This window comes from Onychomys torridus, chromosome 19 (genome assembly GCF_903995425.1).
Source record: "Onychomys torridus chromosome 19, mOncTor1.1, whole genome shotgun sequence".
NCBI classification, from domain to species: domain Eukaryota; kingdom Metazoa; phylum Chordata; class Mammalia; order Rodentia; family Cricetidae; genus Onychomys; species Onychomys torridus.
The window spans coordinates 48,423,766-48,442,555 of NC_050461.1; the positions used below are offsets into that span (position 1 = coordinate 48,423,766).

An 18,790-nucleotide genomic window follows, 5' to 3' on the forward strand; every position below is an offset into this window, starting at 1 on the left:
GGATGTCTGGGGAGCTTGACCCATCATTTTAAAGGCTTACCACATTTTTTAAGGTTTCCCAGGAACGTTGTAAGTCACCCAGCTTGGCAGTCGCTGAGGGCTCCAGTCCAGGCTCATACAACTCTTGGGATGCAGCGGCGCTGGGGGGGATCCTAGCGGCATCTGTCTGCAGCCTCTCCTCAGACAGGGCTTGGTAGTACGCAATGTCCTGGGTGGAGAGCACAGTGTAAGTGTGGGAAAGGAAGGCAAGCTCCGCATCGCTAGGGAACTGTTCTTCATGCAGTGGAAAGGCCCAAGATTTACATTCGTTGTCGGGTGCCACAAACTCAGTAGGTTAGGGCGTTCTTGCAGCAGGATTTAAAAAGTGACAAAGTGCATTACAATTGCTTTAATGTTTTCATCAAGATGAAAAGAAATCAAGCATAGCAACATTTCAAATTGCCAAAATAACCTGCTTATGTTTTATTTGGTAAAATGGTAATGCAAACTATTCAAGCAGTAACTTCTATTTAATAGGTTTACTTCTACTTAACAAGTACTTACTTGTACTTAACGAGTACACCTCTAACTGGCACATTTTTATTTAACCAGTACATCTTAGTTAACCAGCACACTTTTAATTGAGCAATACATCTATCTCTAACCACCATACCTCTATTTAACCAGTGCACCTCTAACCAGTACACCTCAAATAACCAATATACCTCTAGCTAACCGTTAATACACCTCTACTTAACTATTACATCTCTAGTTAATTAGGCACTGTCACTTAGCTAGTCCACTCCTAATTAACTGCTACACCTGTATTGAACCAGGATGGAAAAAAGATGAGCTCTACCTGCTCTAGTTCCCCAAATATAGTTCAAACATTGATTAATGTCCTGAATAACAGTTGAAAGGATTTGTTTCAAAGATTAAATCTAGGTAGAGACAGGAACAGTGGGGGTTCAAGGCTATCTTCAGCTACATAGCAAGTTTGAAGCTAGCCTGGGCTATATGAGACAGTCTCAAAAAAAAAAACATTAACTTTGAAAATGAGGCTAGATTCTTTATTCACAAAAATAGATATTTTAAATATTAAGTGGTGGGAAATACACAAAACAAAAATTTTAAAAGACCTGACTTTAATTTCTTGTGATATATATATATATATATATATATATATATATATAGTGTTTCTTTTTTATGAAATAGTTTATTATATCGAGACATAATTGTGCTTTCTGTTTTTTCAATAGTGTGTGTGTTTGCATGTGTGCACTTGCATGTGGAGGTCAGAGGTTGGTTTGGGTGTCTTCCTTGATCAGCCTTTACCTTACTTTTCAAAACAGAATCTTCCACTGAACCTACTGATTCAGATAGGCTGCCTGGCCATTGAGTGCCAGGGATCCATGTCTCTGCCTCCCCAGTGCCAGGATTACAGGTGTATGGCACCATGCCTGGCTTTTACACAGATGCTGGGGACCCCAACTCTCAGGAGGCACTTCACTGACTGCACCTTTTCCCAGGCCCCTGTGTGTCCAATGGCTTCTGTGTGCACTTATCTGTGTCTTAAACTGGGAGCCGTGTTTGTGTTCCGTCAGTTGCTATCTTAAAAGCTCCCTGCTTTTGCAGCTGTGCTATTGAAGGTAATTACGGCAGTTTAAAACACTGATTCTCGCTGATAACCACAATTGAGAAAATCTGTGAAGACAGGTTGCCACCACCTGGGAAAACATAATAGCGGGAAGCAGTCTGATGTCGGGCATGTGGGGGTGGGGGCTGGAGGGGGTGGCCTGTCTCAGGCCAGAAGAAGAGTGAGGCACCAGAATTGGATCAGACTTGGGGTGGGATACTTGAGCCTCTAGCTGGATTCTCCTCCTGCACTCTGTAATTGGAACACGTTACATCGATTCTGTGTACCAGCGCAACGCTGAGCATGAATGTTACTTTCTCCTGGTCTTGTTATTGTGGCTGAAGCTGCCAGCTAAGTCCCTGACAGTTATTGACAACACAGCAACATGGGTACTGCTTCCTCTTCTTTCCTTTCCCTGACACTATCTTGATCAATCCAAATTTACCCACCAGAGTGCATTTGTACAGGTGCATGTCATGCACATAAAATGCACACACGACACACTACACAAAACACATAGAAAACACATAATACATACACAATTCATGCACACATTACACATGTACATAGTACACACATATAATGCATGCTTTATAGCCAGCCCCACTTCTTGCTTGCACTGATTACTGAATCCAGATGTGATATGGCCATCTGGCTCATGCCCATGCCTTGCCCATCTGCCACTCTATCTTCCTCTCTGTGATAGACCAGATCCCTTTGGAACACTGAGACAAAATAAGCCATTTCTCCCAAAGCTGCTTTGTTGGTGCATTTTAACATAGCAAAAAGAAGGTCACACACACACATGCTTCTATTATGTTCACTGGTCAAGAATGATCTGTTCTAAACAAGTTCTGTACATAGCTGCTAGTTAAATTCCTCCCGTGGTTCACTTCTGTCTTCTGGATAAAGTCAGGACTTTATGCCACTCATTCATGTGACATAAATTCATTATGTGGTCCTTCACGGTGTGGCTCCCATACCCCTGCCTCCCGATCTTAAGTTTTTCCAGTGGTACTGAAACCCCTTTGTAGTTGCTGTGATGGCCCATGTTCTCTCTGCTTCCACAGTTTCCCACGTGGGGTCCCTTCTACCTGAGAAAGCTTCACCTCCTGTTCTCCTGGCATCCTCCACATACCTCACGATGCCGCCTTCCCTTACAGCCAATGGGGCAGGGTCTGACCCAGACCTGAAACCACCCGGCTTGGCTGCTGCCTCTGTGGTCTCCCATGCCTCTGCTTCCCCTTCTCAGGCCTCTTCCACTCTAGCCCAGCAGTTCTCAACCTTCCTAATGCTGCGACCCTTTAATACAGTTCTTCATGTGGTGATTCTCCCATACCATAAAATTATTTTTATTGCTACTTCATAACTGTAATATTGCTACTGTTATGAATTGTAGTAACTGTGTTTTCAAATGGTCTTAGGTGACCTCGGGAAAGGGTCATCTGATTACCAGAGGGGTCACACCCCACAGGTTGAGAACTCCTACTCTAGCCCCATTATCCTCCATTTCTCACAAACCTGTGAGCTCCTTAATAACTGCCATAATGCCTGAGGCCTTTCCTTCTGAGCATGTTCTTTCTGTGTGTTCAGCAAATAGCAGGCGGGGGCTGTGCAGAATGAATCTCGTTCCTAAATTTACTTTATGGGAAGGAGACGTGACACAGTAGTCACCCTAATCTACGCCCATGGTCTCACTCTCAGCACTTTCAGCGACCCATAGTCAACCACAGTCCTGAAATTATAAATGGAAAATCCCCTAGTGAGCACTTCATAAAAACTGTAAGTTTTCCAGGGTATGCTGATATAAGTGTTCTCTCTTATTGCTGGTGCTGGTAATCCCTCACTTTCATGAATTTGAAAACTCATTTCTTGGTAGGTGTGTCTATATCGAGGAAAACAGTGTGTGGTTCCATCTATGGAATGATGAACAGGAAGGAGTCTTGGAATATAGGGTAAGATGGCACTACTGAACTATTACTGCCACCAAGATGAAAAATCAAAGCCTGGCTGTAAATATGCTGAAATTCCTCAGTTACATAGCCCATTACAAATAAGGAAGGCCTCCAAAGAGCTAGAATACAATTTGCTACCAAAAACCCATGCTTTTGGGGGGCGTGCGGAAGTGGGGTGGGTGCTCTATGTGTATATGGCTCATGCCTACCGACACAACAGATCGTTTCTTAGGGGTTTCTTAGGGTCCTTCATCTTTTGTATATGAGTATTTGGGTCTGTTCCAGGAGGATTACTGGAAATCAATAAGTACATTACTAAGCAGTCTTGTAAATAACTGCTACCATCAATACTTGGTATAGCAAGGAATCACCATTAAAAATATGACTCTCCCTATGTATAAAAGTGAAAAAAAAAATATGACTCTCGCCGGGAAGTGGTGTCGTACGCCTGTTATCCCAGCATTCGGGAGGCAGAGGCCAGGCTGGGCTACCAAGTGAGTTCCAGGAAAGGCACAAAGCTACACAGAGAAACCCTGTCTCGGGAAAAAAAAAAAAAGAAAAACAAACAAACAAACAAAAAAAAACAAAACAAAAAAAAGAAAGAAAGAAAAGATGCCCAAGGAAATAAATCTGGACATATTTGGCTACCATTCAGTCCACATTTTTCTAGTCTTCAAAGTAGTGGTAACTAAACATCTCATTTAATGTTGGCAATTTTGTGTTGACATGAATTTCCATTTATACATGAGGAGTTGAGGAACTTCCAAGGGGCAATCAGCTTGGACACTGAAGGGCTATGATCTCAGGGAGCTTCTGATCTGGAGGCTAAAGGTCTGATGATATTTGTCTCAGCTCTTCCATGGAATCCAGGTCATGGCTTGAGTCTATGGGGATGAGGGCTGCAGCAAGTTCTGAGGACGCCTCCATGTTTCTCCTCTCTCGCAGTCAGCAGAGGGAACACACTGACTGTGAGGGGGAATCTGTTTGTTATGTAACAGAGATCTACTTACAGAAAGAGCAAGCACAGAGCCTCTCCACGGATGGGATGTTATGAAGCAGTTATATCTGGCTCTCCCTTGAACAGCTGTGTACATTCTGTATAGCTTTGGCAGTCTGAAAACTGGAGCTGAAGGGTACATTCCAGAAGCTCCTGGAGTTCCAAAACCAACTCTGAAATCTAGTACAGTGCTGCCCAAGCTGTCGTAGTTTCTAACTGGGTTGATTTATACTGTACAAGAGGGACATGTGGCCAACTGATGGCATTTGTGGGTTGATTTGATTGAACAATGCTATAAGGTCCTCCAACTCAAGCTGTCTGCCTTAGCCCAAAGAAGGTCACTACTACCAACAAGAGTGTTAGTGGAACATACTGCCCTATCTAGATGTGTTGCCTACCAACGTGATTTAATTGGCATTGCCCTGTTGACACTGACATTGACATTAAACAAGGAGACTTGTTTAAAAAAAAAAAAAAAAACCTAAGCCACAGGAAGTTTCACTTAGCTCCATTTAAGATGTCATTATGCACTATAATTGATGCCGATTAATAACAAGAAGAATGTGCATATGTTTTGTCATGACAAACTAGACATAACTCACATGTACACTGAAAGTATATTCCTAGATGTAGCACAGAAACAGACAACATTACAAAAGTCATACACTTCCATAGCATACCGTCTCAAGATCAATATTAACTGTTCTACCTGAAAAATGTAAGATCATTCATTACCTAATCTTTCAATACACTACCAGCTGACTATAGCCCATTTCCTCTGATTCTAATGACATCTGTAACCACAGGAAAGAACGTATCATCAAAAGATGAGTAATTTATATTTTTAATTCAGAACTTGGGAAACAGCTGCCCAAATCTCCCAGGGAGTTCTGAACTTCTCCTTTTTTCTTGTTCTTGTCAAGTTCCTCTTACTACACTTGCCATTATTTATTGCTGACCTTTCTGTCTGGTGTAAGGCAGAAGCTCTTCAGCTCAGCATGCTCAGAGGTGTTTTTTGTTTGTTTGTTTTTTGGTTTTTTTTTTTTTTTTTTGCCAGAGCTGAGGACCGAACCCAGGGCCTTGCGCTTGCAAGGCAAGAACTCTACCACTGAGCTAAATCCCCAACCCTGTCTCAGAGGTGTTTCGATTTGAATTGATTTGCTAGTTTTGAGACCCTTTCACTCTGGAACCCAAGCTGGAGGCAAACTCACTATGTAGCTCAGGTTGGCTTTGAACTCATGGCAATCCTAGCTCAGCCTCTAAGTGCTAAGACGACAGAGGTGAGCCACCACACCCAGCTGAGAATGTATCTGAGGAATGGATGAAAAAAGAACTTCTAGAGCCAGGGTGGTGGCAGTGCACGCCTTTAATCCCAGCACTCAGGAGGCAGAGGCAGGCAGATCTCTGGTTCAAGGCTAGCCTGGTCTACAGAGCAGTTCCAGGACAGCCAAGTCTACACAGAGAAACCCTGTCAAACAAAACAAAAACAAGAAAACTTCTAGAACTGTATCGATTTCTACCAACAGATTCTTATATTATCTAGAGGTATCATCGATGTTATCCCCCTTTGTTATTTGAATAGTTGTTTGGCTTTAAGATACAAGAGATGTGGTAGAATCATAGTACAGCCTCAAGTATGTTTGCTATAATTATTGCTTCCTCACAATATTGTCTCAGCTCTCCAGCAGTTACATAACTTCCTAGCAACATCATTAAAATATGTCCTCTTTTTTTTTGGCTAGAAATACAGCATCGCTTACCATGTGTTACAAGTTTTGGTTATTTTCAAAGTATTTTGCTTATATCAAATATGTATCACTAAACATTTTGACACATAATTTAGAATATGCTATATTTAGTATGAAGTTTGTTAAAATGCAGCCCGTAACAAGGTTCATCTTCATTTTTTGGAAAATAAAAGTCTCATGTGAATGACAAGGTTTTCTATTTAAAGTAGGACATAGTGTTAGCCGTGTGCTCAATGCTTGTTAACTGGGCCATAGAATCAACTATATTACTGCGTTCTCTGTTAGGATACAGTACCCCCGTGCCTGTGATTGCTTTAGGAAGCCATATGGCCTTATAGGGACCTTTTTCAGGCTTTGATTTTCATGAATGAATTTTTATTTATATTGGTCTCTAATTCCCATGAACTAATTTTCGCTTGTCTCACTGTCAGTAGCTCAGCAGAGGTGGCAACATGTGGAGGGCCACTTGTCCCACTTGACAGTCATAATTTATGGGATGAAAACACTCAGTGATGTGCCCCTGGACCCAAATCCGATGAAGCCCCATCCTAATGGGGGTGGAAAATGGAGTACTGAATCCAGCGAGAGCTCACAGCCAAAGAAAGGTGAATGGGAGGTACCTGGTTAACAGATGCCTCTGTGTTAGCCACAGGTGATGGAGAGCGACAGGCGGGTGGAGAGGAAATCTCACTGTTGGTCCCCTCCTCCCCAGACTCTTCCGTGACAGGTGACAGCAAAGTGTGACAGCGACCTGCAGTCATCTGCCCCATAAAAATGTAGCCCAGAGGACATAAAAATCAGTTAGCTATGTTAGCACAAAACCTCCACACACACAGCTCAGGACATTGTTATCCACTCAAAGTTGGAATGACTGGGGCTACTTTACAGATTAACTCTGAGTTAGTATTTAAACGCATGATGGTCAAGTGAATATCATGTTAGTACTATTTCTAAAACAGAGAGAGATCCATGGCTGCACATCATAGCCAAGAGTTTTGCTGTTGTTTAAAAGTGTCTCTATTTTTTATTGAGTGTATTTGTGTCTTTATAAAATAAGTAAAAAAAAAAAAAAAAAAAGCATGAGTCGACCAAGGAAAAGAGAACATGAAATAAAACTTGGTCTATTGTGACATCTTAATATCCCAGGAAGACAAAAGCATCTAAAGTCACACATGACCACATAGGTTTGGGTTGAGTTACACATTACTTGAGGCATGACATAGGTGAGGAAAATAGCCATCACCAGAAGACACTGTAGTTACCAAAGCACTCGGTGTATTTTAAGTTGCAAAATGGATGAGGAAATAATAGTACAAAAGAGTAAATACAGTCTCTTTCTTTTGACCCAAAACTAAACTTTGAATTCTCAATTTCCTTATTTTTCTCATAATAGCTGTTCTTCTATTTTTTTTTAACTAATCATGTGGTACATGCATATATTATATATCCAACTTGGAAAACAGTTCAATATATGTGTCATGCCTCCCACGTCCTTGTGGTGTAAAGGAATTGTTTTCACAATAAAGCATGCAGTAGGTCAGTGTTATTGCAAGATTGCACATGAATGACAGGCGGATCTTGGACTCCAAATCTAACATTAACAGTTCCAACTGCCCCTGTGTACAGGGTTAAAGATCAGCTCTGGCCCCTGGGCTGCCTCTGCAAATGAAGGAAACGGCTCCTGGATTCCAATCTACAAGCTCTAAAGCTAGTCCCTAAAGAAGCCTGCCTATGCCTCTTAGGGACACCACCAGCTCCAGTCTAAACAGCAAAGCGAGCAGGAGCAGACTTGATCCTTACCATGACCACAGAGGGGTGGGCCACCGAAGGTGTTGGGAGGAGCTCACCGTCCAGGTCCTCGGTCCCTTCCGCCAGCCCCTCGACCTCGGTCACGGTCAGCAGCATGGTGGCGTGCCTGGCTTTCATTGTCAGCATCTTGCATTTGGAATTCAAAGAGGCGATCTGCTCCTGGTAGCCCTTGATTTTCTGCGCCAGCTCCTGAGGAAACATTTCCCCCAGTGTGTCAGCGCAGCATCAAAAGGAAACAGTAGTGGCGTTCATCTTCCTGCAGCCCGGAGCCAATGAGAGGCGGAGCCGAGCCCTGCGCCGCCGAGCAGAGGCGGTCTACAGCTGTGGGCTGCTGCTGCTCCTCCAGCCCAACTGAGCCAGACCACAGCGCCGCCCGGCCCAACTCCAGACAGTGCGCCCCGGCCAAGCTTGCCCTGGGAAAATGGGGGCGAGCAGAAGGGGCTTGAGCCCTGGCAGGTGACCCCTGTGTTATCATGAACTTCCGACAAGAGGAGTAGCTGGCAACTTAAAAAAAAAAAAAAAAAAATACCTGAAGCCTCTGAAATTTACCAGATGGTTCATGCCATGGAAATTAGGTCATGTGATGACTAAAACTAAAAAAAAAAAAAAAAATGCAATGCTCAGCTCTTATACTGACTACGTCCAAGAGGTGGCAGTCACTTAGTAAGACAGGGTCACAAAGTAAACTGCCTGCTGGCTCTTGTGACCCAGACCGTTGTTTTTTTATTACATAGGAAGATCTGAATATTGCATATGAAAGCTATGATCACTTAATTTGCAACGAACTATGGAAATGATCCCTGAAAGTATAGTCTTGATATCTTAATTTATATGCCAACTGATCTCCTAATATGTCTATTTAGCCTGTGCTCCTTCAGCAGACGCATCACACCTGTTTCTCATATTTCAAAGCAGCGCTCTAAAGGAATGTGTAAATTAATGACTTCTGATTTCATTTTGCTCTCAAAAAAATATTATTTTGAGACATAATTGAAGCTTTTTGTAACTATACTCTGAACAGCATACAGCTCCTTAAACAGGGTTAACTGCAGACCAGTTCCGGAAGTGTGGAGATTCTAAATATTACAGCTATATTTTCTTGCTGGCATAAAAAATGACAACTATAACATATTAGAATAGATTTCCTTGTGTGCTTTACAGATTGAAGAAAAATGCATGTACTAGTAAGATACATGTTTGGTTTCTGTGTCTGCGGAGCTGCCAGTTGGTGTTTTATTAGAACTTTCTGTGACCGGGAATCAAGGTCCTGGAATAAAAGTTGCATCTGTCCTAAAGATGCCACAAGGCTGATGGTTGGAACTCCACAGACTATTGCCAGATCAGGGACAAATTACCATAGACTGTCTTTAATACCTTTAATATTTAGTATCCACCTCTGTGTGACCTAACCTCATGCTGACATCAGGTAAATTCTTTGGGATGTTTTAAGTTCTGACACTGCAAAGCTAAGACTGCTCAGATAACATCTGAAACCTATAGAAGAGGTCTCCTGGCTTTCCTGTAAGCCACCTACCCAGGCTTCTCACTAAGGCACTTGAAAAATGTCTTGATTTAGGACTTTCATTTGATATGTTTCATAGCTATAATAACACCATCCTTTTCCATGGTGTAACATGTTATAGGAGGGCTGCCTGAATCCATGTGCCTTGGGCATGGTCATTCATATATGGCACAAGAGTAAGCTATCTCTTCTTCCCTTTGAGGTAAGACAGTGAACATCAAATTCTTTCTTTTTCCTTGTGGGATGTATGTGTGTGTGGTGGGGAGTGGGGGGGGGGGTAGAGAGGATGGTTTTTTTGAAAGATAGAGTCCTGACATGTAAATTAATCTGGCTTTAAACTCATAATCTTTCTGTTTCAGCCAGAGTGTTGGGATTACAGGTGTGTGCCACCACACCAGGCTAAATGTCAACGTTTTGTAATATTATAATATACCTCTCTCTCTCTCTCTCTCTCTCTCTCTCTCTCTCTCTCTCTCTCTCTCTCTCTCTTTCACACACACACACACACACACACACACACACACACACACACACAGGCTTTGTTTGAAAGTAAACAAAGGACGAGAAAGTCCCACAGAATCTAGCCAGCAGCTTGTTGACTAGATGCTACTTCACACTAGGAATTTTTAAACCAGTGTTTTAAAAAGCAGAAGTCATAAAATGTGACAACTCCTGTGGCTGAAAATACTTAATTAAATCTAACTTTTTGTTTGTTTGTTTGTTTGTATATATGTATGTTTTAAGTTCCTTGCCTCTAAAAGTGAAGCAGAGAGATCTCATGAAGTCCATAGAGTTAGACATAGACTTTGCCCACTGTGTGGCCACAAGGCAGGTGACAGTTCTCTCCTGCTGTGCTCCGCATAGGCAAGCTCTTGCTGATAGGAAGCGCCTTTCTCCAAGGTGACAACCTCAACTTTAGCATGTATGAAAGCCATCTGTGATCTTTGTCAAAAATGCAGCTCTGATAACCGCTTCCAGGACTTGGATTTTCTAGGTTTCATCAGAGTCTGTACTCTGTAGTCAACCCACTTGGCTACAGAGCTTTCCCCTGTGAAACCCACCTGCCACTCAAGACTAAGGTAAATCCACTAAGATAAACCCAACGGTGGGTAAATGAGTTAACCCTTTATGGAAAAGAGTATATGCGTGCATATTTTAATTTGGACTAGGAATTTCTACAAATGATAATAGCAGTGGGTGCTTCAGGGCAGATGTCCTCTCCGAAGAAGAAAGAAGCCCTTTGGGAAGCCTCCTGTCCTCAGGAGCACGGCTTTGATGTCAGGTGCGAAGCTAAGGAGTCAGAGTGTTTTTTCCTATAGATTAAAAGTAGCCTGGGGTTTGGTTTTGGTTTTCATATGAACTGCGCCTTTTGAAATTTTCAAAGAGTAAAAGAAGCTCAGCTTATGAGTGCAATTGTAACTGTATCAGACTCATTAAAACTGAAACTCAATAAAAGTAGTCGTAGTCGGCAAATACAGGAAACAACCCACATCCCGATTTTTATGGCATTATCACTGGGCTTTCTCCATTCGGTGCTTCCCTTCCTGTGTTTGTCTTTTCTGTACGATGACCTCTGCGTGTATCTACATCATCATTTATGTGACACATCTTCTAAGCCACAGGATGAAGCTGACAGATGTCAACATGAAGACAGGGGAACCTGTGACAGGATGAGGCAGGTCACAATCTGAGTCTGCTAGAAATTCTGCAAAGAGGTGGCTCTGCGACCTGGGACAGTCATTTCTTGTCTTGAACTACCTTCCTCTTTTTGTGATGAAGTCACATGCAGTCTGTTACAGTGCATGGAAAAAGCTGTGGGGGAGGGGGCATCAAAATTTGAACTCCAAATACTGAATTTGACCAGCAGTAGATATGGGAGAGGTCACTTTTTTAAAAGTAGCTGTCTTATTGGTTTTTCTTTCTTTCTTTCTTTCTTTCTTTCTTTCTTTCTTTCTTTCTTTCTTTCTTTCTTTCTTTCTTTCTTTCTTTTCTTCCTTCCTTCCTTTCCTTCCTTTCCTCCCTTCCTCCCTTCCTTTCCTTCCTTTCCTTCCTTTCCTCCCTTCCTCCCTTCCTTTCCTTCCTTTCCTTCCTTCCTTCCTTCCTTCCTTCCTTCCTTCCTTCCTTCCTCCCCTCCCTCCCTCCCTCCCTCCCTCCCTCCCTCCCTTTCTTCCTTCCTTTTTTCCTTCCTCTTTTTTTTAAAGCATAGTATAGATATTATAGGTTGGTTGTTGTAAGGGCATTCACCTATAACCCCAGCCCTTAGAAGACTGGAGCAGAAGAATCTAGAGTTGGAGGCTAGCCTGGAGAACTTGCCCCCTCTCCCCACCCCACTGCCCACCAAAAGGAAAACCTAAAAAAACCCAGCAAACCCAATCTTCATAGAACCCTACAAGAAAGATGTAAATTTCTTAAATTATTTCCAAAACATACGCTCCAGTAATAGCCAATATTACTCCAGACAAATTACAAAAATATTTGGGTCATAATAAAAGACTTATGGAAACAGCATTTTTGGATCCTATGAAACAGGGATAAAATAATATATGGCAAAAATATAATATACCATGTAGACAGTGATTTCAAAAATTGGCACTACTCATTACCAGTGAGTAAAAGAAACAGCTAGCTAGCAGACAATGGCCATAGCTGTAAAAATGAATATAAGCAGAATATTGATTTTGCCAACCACAGAAATGTACTGTTCTGGTATACCATGTCAAGAAATCGTGTACTTGGATATAGAAAGCAGACATGAGATTTTCCATGCTTCAAGGGAACCTTTCAATCTCTGATAAACTTACTTCCATACTGGGGCCAGAAAGATTGGTCTTATGATAAAGGTAAAAGAGCAGAGGGACAAGCTAAATGTCCGTCTGTCCATCCTTGACCCTCTCTGAGTTACCCACCAAAATTTATGGAGCTTAGACTCAGTCCCAAGGGACAGTAAATTGACCTAATAGGAAAAGACAGGCCAACAGAGGAAATTCCCTGCTGAATGTCACTGAGCTTTGTCACTCTGGAGCTGTGAGTCCTGAGACCAGGAGTATGCAAGGAATGTGTCTGGGGTCAAGGTCATGGTGATGCCCAAGAGACAAGGAGGAGGCATCTTTGCTTGAGGAACCACTGATAATTCTTGATCTTAGTGAAATTGATTTTCCTGTAATATGACACCACCCTGTGTAAGAAGGCAGACAATGCAGCAGAGCGGTGAGCACGGCTGTTTCTTAGAAGGCTTTAAAGTCAAGAATTAGGCTATTTTCATAAATTAACAGCTTCCTGCATTGATCTGTTCCCATGCATGGGGCACTTGGTGAGACATGTCAGCAACAGCTCATGGAGGCTGCAGAATGCAGGGGAATACCTGTGTTACTGAATAACCTTCAAAATAGAAAGGCAGCCAAAGTGCTGGAATCAAGCAGATCCCCCACAGAGCAAGGGGTACTTTTCTTCCAGCCACCAAAGGAAGCTAGTTTCCAGTGCTCACTGCTCTTGCCCTGCCCGCCCTTCTGTCTTACCTCGTGCCGAGAAATCTGTGCCTGTAGCTCCTGGATGTTACTGGTGACTACAGGTTTGTCTTCGATCTCTCTGTGAGCCTCTTCTATCAGCTGCTGGAGATGCTTCATTTCCTGTTCATACTGTTCATACTGTACAACTGCCTCCTTGGAAAGAAAAAATAAGAATATGTTTTTCTGTAAAGTCACTGGGGAGATTTGCCATTAACATTACCTTCTCCCAGTGCCCAGGAAGTCAAAAGGAGATGGGTAAGGTCCGTTAGATGGCACAGATTATCAACTTTCACTTAGATATGTCAACTTTATCTTTTTTGAAATGTAATAGAATTATTAATGAAATCAAAATAATTGAGAAATCAGGAGTCTCTCTGTTCTACCTACTTAGATTGTCCAGAAGTGTTGTGGGTATTATTTTAAGATGTGTTACATTTGTTTAATGATGCAAGGATGTGTTGCATTCTTTTATGTTGCATTTGTTTAACTCTGTGAAGCTGTGTAACTGTGCCTGTCTAATAAAGAGCTGAATGGCCAATAGCGAGACAGGAGAAAGAATAAGTAGGGCTAGTATGCAGAGAGAATAAATAGGAGAAATCTGGGAGAAAAAAAAAAGAACAAGAGAACAAGGAGAGGAGGATGCTAGGGGCCAGCCACCCAGCCACCCAGCCACCCAGCCACCCAGCCTGCCATGGAGTAAGACTGAAAGTAAGATATACAGAAGTAAGAAAAGGAAAAGGTCCAGAGGCAAAAGATTTTAAGAGAAGCTGGCTAGCAACAAGCCATGCTGAGGCTGGGCATTTATAATTAAGAATAAGCCTCCATGTGTGATTTATTTGGGAGCTGGAAAGAGTCAAAAAAGTAAAGGAAAAAACCAACATCACAGAAAATGAAAAACAATGGCCAGCGAGTGGGTGGAGCAGGCAGGACAATAGACAAGAGATCCTGACTAATGGGTTGGGGAAATGGCTCAGTTGGTAAAGTGACCGCCATGCAAACATAAGGATCTGAGTTCAAATCCCCAGTGTTAAAACAAAATGCCATATATGTAACCCCATCACTAAGAGGTGAGGGGTCACGGGTTCCCTAGAGCTCAATGGTGAATTAGCTTAAGCAAATCTATGATAGCTCCAGGTTCAACCCAAGACTCTGTCTCAAGAAATAAAGTAGAGGGCAAGCAAGGAAGACAGTGTTGACCTCTAGCCTTCACATACATGTGCATGGACATTAACCCACACCACACTACACACACACACACATACACACACACACACACATACACAAAAGCACCCACATTGTCATGTACATATACCACACACAAAAATGCAAAGCAAAATTTTAAAAAAATGTTGACTAACAAGACAACATCCAAGAGCTCCAGGAGCAGATAATATTAATTACGCATGACCTGTAGCCTCAGGGCTCTGATGTCTAACAAATTACAAAGTGATGGATGATCAAAGATGGTTGTACTATTGAGTATGCATGTTTTTTAAAAAAAATTTTTTTTAGTCTTTATTATGTAAGCAGTGTTCTGTCTGAATGTATCCCTTCACACCAGAAGAGGGCAGCAGATTTCATGACTGATGGTTGTGAGCCACAATGTGGTTGCTGGGAATTGAACTCAGGACCTTTGGAAGAGCAGCCAGGGCTCTTAACCTCTGAGCCATCTCTCCAGCCCAAGTACATGTGGTTTTAATGACATATAATTATTCACAAAGCAGGTGAGCACTACTTTAAAGGAAAGATTAAAGTAAGTAGTGTTATTTCTTCATGGAAATGTGCTTTTTTTTTTTTTCTTAATACCACAAGGGATTAAGAGCTATGTTTGGATGTCTTTCTTAGGTCAGAAAATGCACAAATTAGCTGAAACATGAAAGTAATTGTGTAATATAGAACAGCAACCCCATATCACCATACCTAGATTCTTCTCAGGTGCATATACAACCACATACAAAATTAATGTCTATGAGTCATTCTTTATATATATAAAAAATATAATGTTCACTAAAGGATAATTTTCAGAGAGCTTTCCCCGGGTTTTTGTGGCTGATCCACATGATAGTCTTAATCTCCTGATTTTATATAACTACAACAGACTGTCAAATTTAGCACCCGGGGTGTTTTGATGGCTGAGCCCACACAATGCTAAGAAAAGCAGCCCATGACTCATGTGCACTTGCTCTGCCAGCCTGGGCCCGGGCTGTCTGAACTCGCTCCACAGCTGCACCTGCCTGCATGATGTTGTACTGCTGGATGGCTGTGTGCTGCAGCTGACTGGCTTCCTCCTGCAGTCGCAGGGCAGCGTGGCACAGGGGCAAGCTGGCGACCACGTCCTCAGGGATCCGGAGAGCACTCTGGCAGAGCTGCACGGCTTGCACCTTGGGCTTTAGTGACTCCATCTCCGACAGTAGATGCTGAAAGGGGCAGGAACGGGGGAGGGCAGGTTAAGCTTTTAGGAATTCCATCATATAGGGCATAAACAAAGACATTTCCTGAATTGTAGCTATGGGTCAACACAGTTTGCAAGGAAGGTATGCTCTCAATAATGTATCTGTGTTAAGACTAGCATTGGGCTTAGAAAACATTTTTCTTGTTATCCTGTGTTTAAAATAGAGCCCCTACCACCCTGTCCATCTTAAATTATTGCATGTGTATGTCATGTTGTGGGGTGGGAGGTAAATGCACATATGCACTTGAGTTCCTATTTGCAGGTGCATAGTGGGGATTGTACATGTGTGTCCATGCATAAGGAAGTCAGAGAGAACAAGCTCAGATATCATTATTGAATAGCTGGTAACATTTGAAATGTTAAGACAGACTCTCTCACTGGCTGAGAGCTTGCCAAGTAGGGTAGGGGAGGTAGCCCATAAGCCCCAGGGACCACCAGTTTCTTTGTCCCCTGCACTGTGTTTTTAAGCACAGGACACCCTGTCTTTTATTATTATTATTATTATTATTATTATTATTATTATTATTACTGTTGTTGTTGTTGTTGTTTTCCTGACACAGGATCTCACTATGTAGCCCTTGCTGGCCTGGAACTCATGTAGACCAGGCTGGCTTTGTCTGTCTGCCTCTCCCTCCCTAGTGCTGGGATTTTAGGCATGCTCTACCACACCTGGCCACACCCAGGTTTTTAACAGGAGTTATGGGGATCTGATCCTGTGATTGCAAGGCAGGAACTTTGAAGGCTGAACCATTCCCCCAGTCCATCCTCAATTCTTTTGCTCACCTGTCGATGGGACAGTTGCTCCTTGAGACTAAGGCGCCCCACCTCTGGGGAAGTCAGAATTGTCTGGGCTTGTTCCAAAGCTGCCTGTAAATTTCTCAGCTCTCCTTCAAACCTTTTCATATCCTGGAGAACAAACCCCACTTGAACATCAATACATTGACTTGAAGTTCAACGTCATAGCTGAAGAATGGCACCATACTCAAGAAACTGTCTCACTGTGGGTGTACACTTCCTCCCCCTGACAGCATGCCAGTTTTGTTGTTGTTGTTGTTTACCTTGGCTGCATCATGGAGACTCTGCAAACGAACTCTGATCATCTGCCGTAACTCCTCAGTCCCCCGTCCAGACTGTGCCACTTGCTGTGACATTTTTTCTGTGCAGTACACGTTGGCAAGGTATTGCACTCTCTCAGCCATTGCTTCCAGGTCACTATCGATTTCTTCAGATTCTTCCAACAGCGTCTAGAATGAAGTGTTGATATTTGTGAAACTGATATAGGGGCAGGGGGATACAGATATGTATAGTGCAGTGTAAAGGACAACAGAACAGGAAAGGGCCATGGAGAACTAAGCTGCAATCCACACTCACCCTTGATGCTGTGGGAACCTCTATGAGCATGGCACAATGTTTGGCCATCCCCCCACTTGTGAATCCACTTACAGGCTGTACATTGTTATCCCGATTGCAAAGAAAACAAAGCAGAGGGCAGCAATCTTAATAGCTTGCCAAGGCCACTTGCTATTGAGTGTGGGACTTGAGGGTTCATGCTTTCTCACACCCAGCTCCCCTCCCATGCCCCTCCATGAGGCAGGGGGATTCCTGCAGCTGTGATGCTTGGACACACTGTGTGTCTTGATCACATCTCTGGGCCTGCCTTTCCCCACGTTTACACTAAAGAAGGACTTTCCAGCTCTTGTGTTGTACGACCAAGATCTGAGTGCTAGCAGAAACAAAAAGACACATGAGCATTGCAAACAAAAGCCTTTTCGAATTTGTTTCAAGTAAGACAAGGAGGAAGAAGCCATTCGCAGTGTTGAGAGAGGAGAAGCTCTCATCACTCAGTCTATACCACCTGCTGGGACTAACAATAATATTACAATACAAACAGACAACACACATATACAGACGTGCATCTGAATATGAAAAGAGAAAATGAAAGAGTGACCACGTATTACGAGATAATTTGAACCAAATGTGGAATAACTTGTTGGAAGGTTGAGATGAGTCTGTCCAATGGTGTTCAAGAAAGGTATCTGCATTTTAACAGATGAGGAAGAAGTGTGGTAGTTTCAATAGGTGTGGCCCCCATAGACTCATGTTTTGAATGCTTCTCCTGTAGCACGATTAGGAGGTGTGGCTTTGCTGGAGGAAGTGTGTCAATGTAGAGGCAGGCTTTGAGGCCTCCTATGCTCAAGCTATGACCAGTTTGGCTCACAGTCTCCTTCTGCTGCCTGTGGATCAAGATGTAGAGCTCTTAGCTCCTTCTCTAGTACCATGTCTGCTTGTACACTGCCATGTTTCCGTCATTACCATAACAGACTAAGGCTCTGAACTGTAGACCAGCCCCAATTAAATATTTTCATTTATAAGAATTGCCGTGTTCATGGTGTCTCTTCACAGCAATAAAACTCTAACTAAAACAAGGAGGAAGGGAAGGATACTTTATACTGAGGGGTCAGCCCATGGAGGGCACAGAGGCGGGGAAACACAGACTGTGCAGTTGGAGAAACAGGGATGCACTACTCTACTTAGATCATTTTCAGATAAAAGAAGCATTTTTCTTTCCACAATGAATATATTCTATATAGATATAAGAAAAATAAAGTATGCCATCATATCACATCCTTGGCAGGGATGTCCAAACTTTAGACACTGTGACACAATGCTGTCGTTGACAAATATGTTGAGGAACATTCGTGGTTATATACATGGGATACATGTAGACTGTGGGCTGAAGGCTGTTCATGCCTGAGAGAACTATAAGAAATAATTGCCAGTATATCTGGGCATTTTTTTTTTTTTTTAGTTAGCTAAGAGCACAATGTACCTCCTTATATCTCTTTTCCATCTGACATTAGAACAAGTAGATTTTTCTTATACTGCATTTGTTTCAGGGGGTGAACCCAGGCAGCTTTGCCCTCTAATGGAAACACCCGAGGATTCTCTAACGTGAGCTCCCTCCTGGGCTTCTGTGTAGACAATCCAGGTGGCCTAAGGTTGCTTTCTTTGGTCTAGGATGCAGTTAATCCGCCCAGTTGCCATGTCACGAACACTAATGTCAATCACGCCTAAGATGTCTAATTCAGTCTCTCTAGTATCTCTGTCTCCCCATCTTCAAAGAGAGTCCTCTACTTGCTGCTGCAGTGCAGAAGCTGCTTCCTCTGCTCCCTCACACCAGCAGTC

General features: G+C 42.7%; 1 protein-coding gene across 12 annotated transcripts in view; it reads right to left on the reverse strand.

Annotated features, from left to right (window-relative positions):
- Syne1 (spectrin repeat containing nuclear envelope protein 1) overlaps positions 1 to 18,790 on the reverse strand; it is a 482,748-nt gene that overhangs the window by 161,854 nt on the left and 302,104 nt on the right. For 10 of the 12 annotated variants that reach the window (XM_036168948.1, XM_036168940.1, XM_036168942.1 and 7 more), the window contains 7 exons: positions 16,663 to 16,848; positions 16,388 to 16,510; positions 15,387 to 15,569; positions 13,162 to 13,305; positions 8,116 to 8,313; positions 6,936 to 7,076; positions 41 to 208 (listed from right to left, as the gene is read on the reverse strand). In XM_036168948.1, coding sequence (XP_036024841.1) covers positions 41 to 208; positions 6,936 to 7,076; positions 8,116 to 8,313; positions 13,162 to 13,305; positions 15,387 to 15,569; positions 16,388 to 16,510; positions 16,663 to 16,848 — 1,143 coding nt within the window. Of the gene's footprint in view, positions 1 to 40; positions 209 to 6,935; positions 7,077 to 8,115; positions 8,451 to 13,161; positions 13,306 to 15,386; positions 15,570 to 16,387; positions 16,511 to 16,662; positions 16,849 to 18,790 lie in introns of those variants that run through there. The other 2 variants (XM_036168945.1, XM_036168947.1) reach the window with 2 other exon arrangements.